The sequence below is a fragment of the Trachymyrmex cornetzi genome, unplaced genomic scaffold (genome assembly GCF_001594075.2).
Source record: "Trachymyrmex cornetzi isolate Tcor2-1 unplaced genomic scaffold, Tcor1.1 scaffold824, whole genome shotgun sequence".
Taxonomy (NCBI): Eukaryota; Metazoa; Arthropoda; class Insecta; order Hymenoptera; family Formicidae; genus Trachymyrmex; species Trachymyrmex cornetzi.
This window is the reverse complement of record NW_017300163.1, coordinates 24398-26688: the sequence shown is the minus strand read 5'-3', so window position 1 is coordinate 26688 and position 2291 is coordinate 24398. Positions and strand designations below refer to the sequence as shown.

Genomic DNA, 2291 nt, shown 5'->3' with positions numbered 1-2291 from the left:
ATATATATATATATATATATGTGTCATTTTATATTATTCATGTATACAAATAACATGAATTTTTTCTATAATAATATAAAATTTTATTTACCAGTGTATTGCCATAGAATGTCCAATGCTTTACAAAGTCTACGACATTCTTCCTTGTAGTATATACAATTTTCATTTAACATACCCTTTAATTCAAGTTCAGACTTCTCCTTCAGGGCCTCAATAGTATTAACTTTAGAACAAACCATCTAAAATATTATAATGCAGAGCATTAAAAAAAAATTAAAACTCAGTTTAAAGTTATTTAAATTTATTTTCAGATAAATAGAAATGACATATTAAACTTGTAACAAATCATAAAGAATCTACTCATATCTATATACATTGTTACCTGTATTGAGTCCTCAGTAAGACCAACTACCCTCAACCACTGTTCTAACAATGGATATTGTATCATGTCTGATGGTAATGAATCGGCCAATTTAGCCTTTGCCGCAAGTTGCTTGGAGTATAATTTTATTAATTTTGCCTACAAAAATGTTTAAATATATAGATATATAAATAATTTAAATATAAACAGAACTTTATAAATTAAACTATTATAAATAGAACTTATTCAATATTACAGCTATTGTAACGCATATTTAATATTATTAATCACAATAAAGTTATGTAATTTATCTTAATACATATATTAATTATATTAATACACATATATTAATTAAAATTTTTGTTTATTTCTATGATTGTGTGTTTATTTAAAATAAGAAGACAAATACAATGTATTAAGAATAAAAGTTATATCAAATATCTCATAATTTTCAAATTATAAATTTCTATAACTAAAAAATCTTAATCATTACAATTGTATCTGAACCATTGTAAATAAACTAACGCTATTATATCTTTCAATGGAATGACATGACAAATTTTTCAATCACAGACTGAAAGCAGCGTATTTATTCAAAATAAGCATACAATGCTTAAACACGACATATTGCACATTTTATATTGGGAGTAAAAATTATGTATATCAGATGTTATATCCTAACTTTCATAAGACCATAAATTTTTTTTTACAAAAATATCTTAAATAATTTTGAAATTATAATCATATATTATAAAATAAAAAATTGTAAATAAGTTCCAAATAATATTATTTATGTTTTTTAACGGAGTTCTTCAATGGAGTGATATCACAAATATCTCATTTTCAGATTAGCAACTGCAGGTAAGAATTCTCAAGAACAATGTAAACATTGTAAACAAATGTTAAAAACAGCTGATGCTGTTGTATCGCGAAGCACGGCGGGACCCGAAGGCAATATTTTTCACCGATGTGACGGAGTCCACGAGGTTTTCTCAAGGTTTTAAAGGACGCCAGAACGGCACAGTTACAACTTGTTGACGATCAACAGAGGTGCTGCACCGGGACGCGATAACCAGCGTAGACGGACAGATCGATCTTGATTTTCGCGCGCGAGGTACAGTCGACCCAGCCGACCTTCGAGGGGCCTCTCACCTCCATTTGCCGTATTTCTTTCTGAGTGAGCGGAGCATTAACGGAGCACTGAGACCGCAAATCGTCAAGCTGATCAGCGGCCAAATTAATCATAGTTTGTGCGACGTCCATAGCACGTCGTACTTTCTCCACATTTCCATAGGCTGCCATTCCTCGCGCAACGGCCAACCTAATGCGTGGATTTTCATCGGTACGGGCTTTCACTTGACAGGCATAACGCCGACTACTCTTAATATCCCTGCCCCAGACGTTTATTGTTACCGATCCACCGTATAACCAAACCACTTATCAACATTGACAACCATCTTGGCCGCCTGTCGATGACGTCAATCGATGCTGTCGCCGCTACCGGGCTGTCCGCGAGCTTGACCGATCAGCACGTTCATCTAGCCCTCTTTCACATAATACGGGTGTTCATAAAGCGGGGAGCACAGACTCTTGCATAACGCATAATGCTGGATTCACACTGCATCCGATTTTCGTCGTACGACGCTCTTCAACCAATTTAACAAATCAATAATCAGTAAAACGCGAAACCACAACAGCGGATCGCTTCTGATTGGTTACGCGATTACGCGATACGCGGTAAATACACCTCATGGGACTCCAGCCTAAGGATCTGTGATTGGCGATACGCGAATCCGCTTACGCACGATCCGCTGCATGGGACATCACCCTAAGAAATTGGACCAACCAGAGTTCTCTATTACATAGAAGGGAAAGAAACGAAGAACTTCGATTGGTACATATTCTTATGCATTACGTGTTATGCGTTATG

At 34.7% G+C, this 2291-nt stretch overlaps 1 protein-coding gene across 1 annotated transcript in view; it reads right to left on the bottom strand.

Moving 5' to 3' along the window:
- Positions 1 to 1894, bottom strand: part of ksr (kinase suppressor of ras) — a 9257-nt gene extending 7363 nt beyond the window's left edge. Inside the window, exons 1-3 of the mRNA XM_018519231.1 lie at positions 1514 to 1894; positions 383 to 520; positions 92 to 239 (exon numbers count right to left, since the gene is read on the bottom strand). Coding sequence (XP_018374733.1) covers positions 92 to 239; positions 383 to 520; positions 1514 to 1663 — 436 coding nt within the window. The 5' untranslated portion in view covers positions 1664 to 1894. The remainder of the gene's footprint in view (positions 1 to 91; positions 240 to 382; positions 521 to 1513) is intronic.
- Positions 1895 to 2291: the final 397 nt, after the last annotated feature.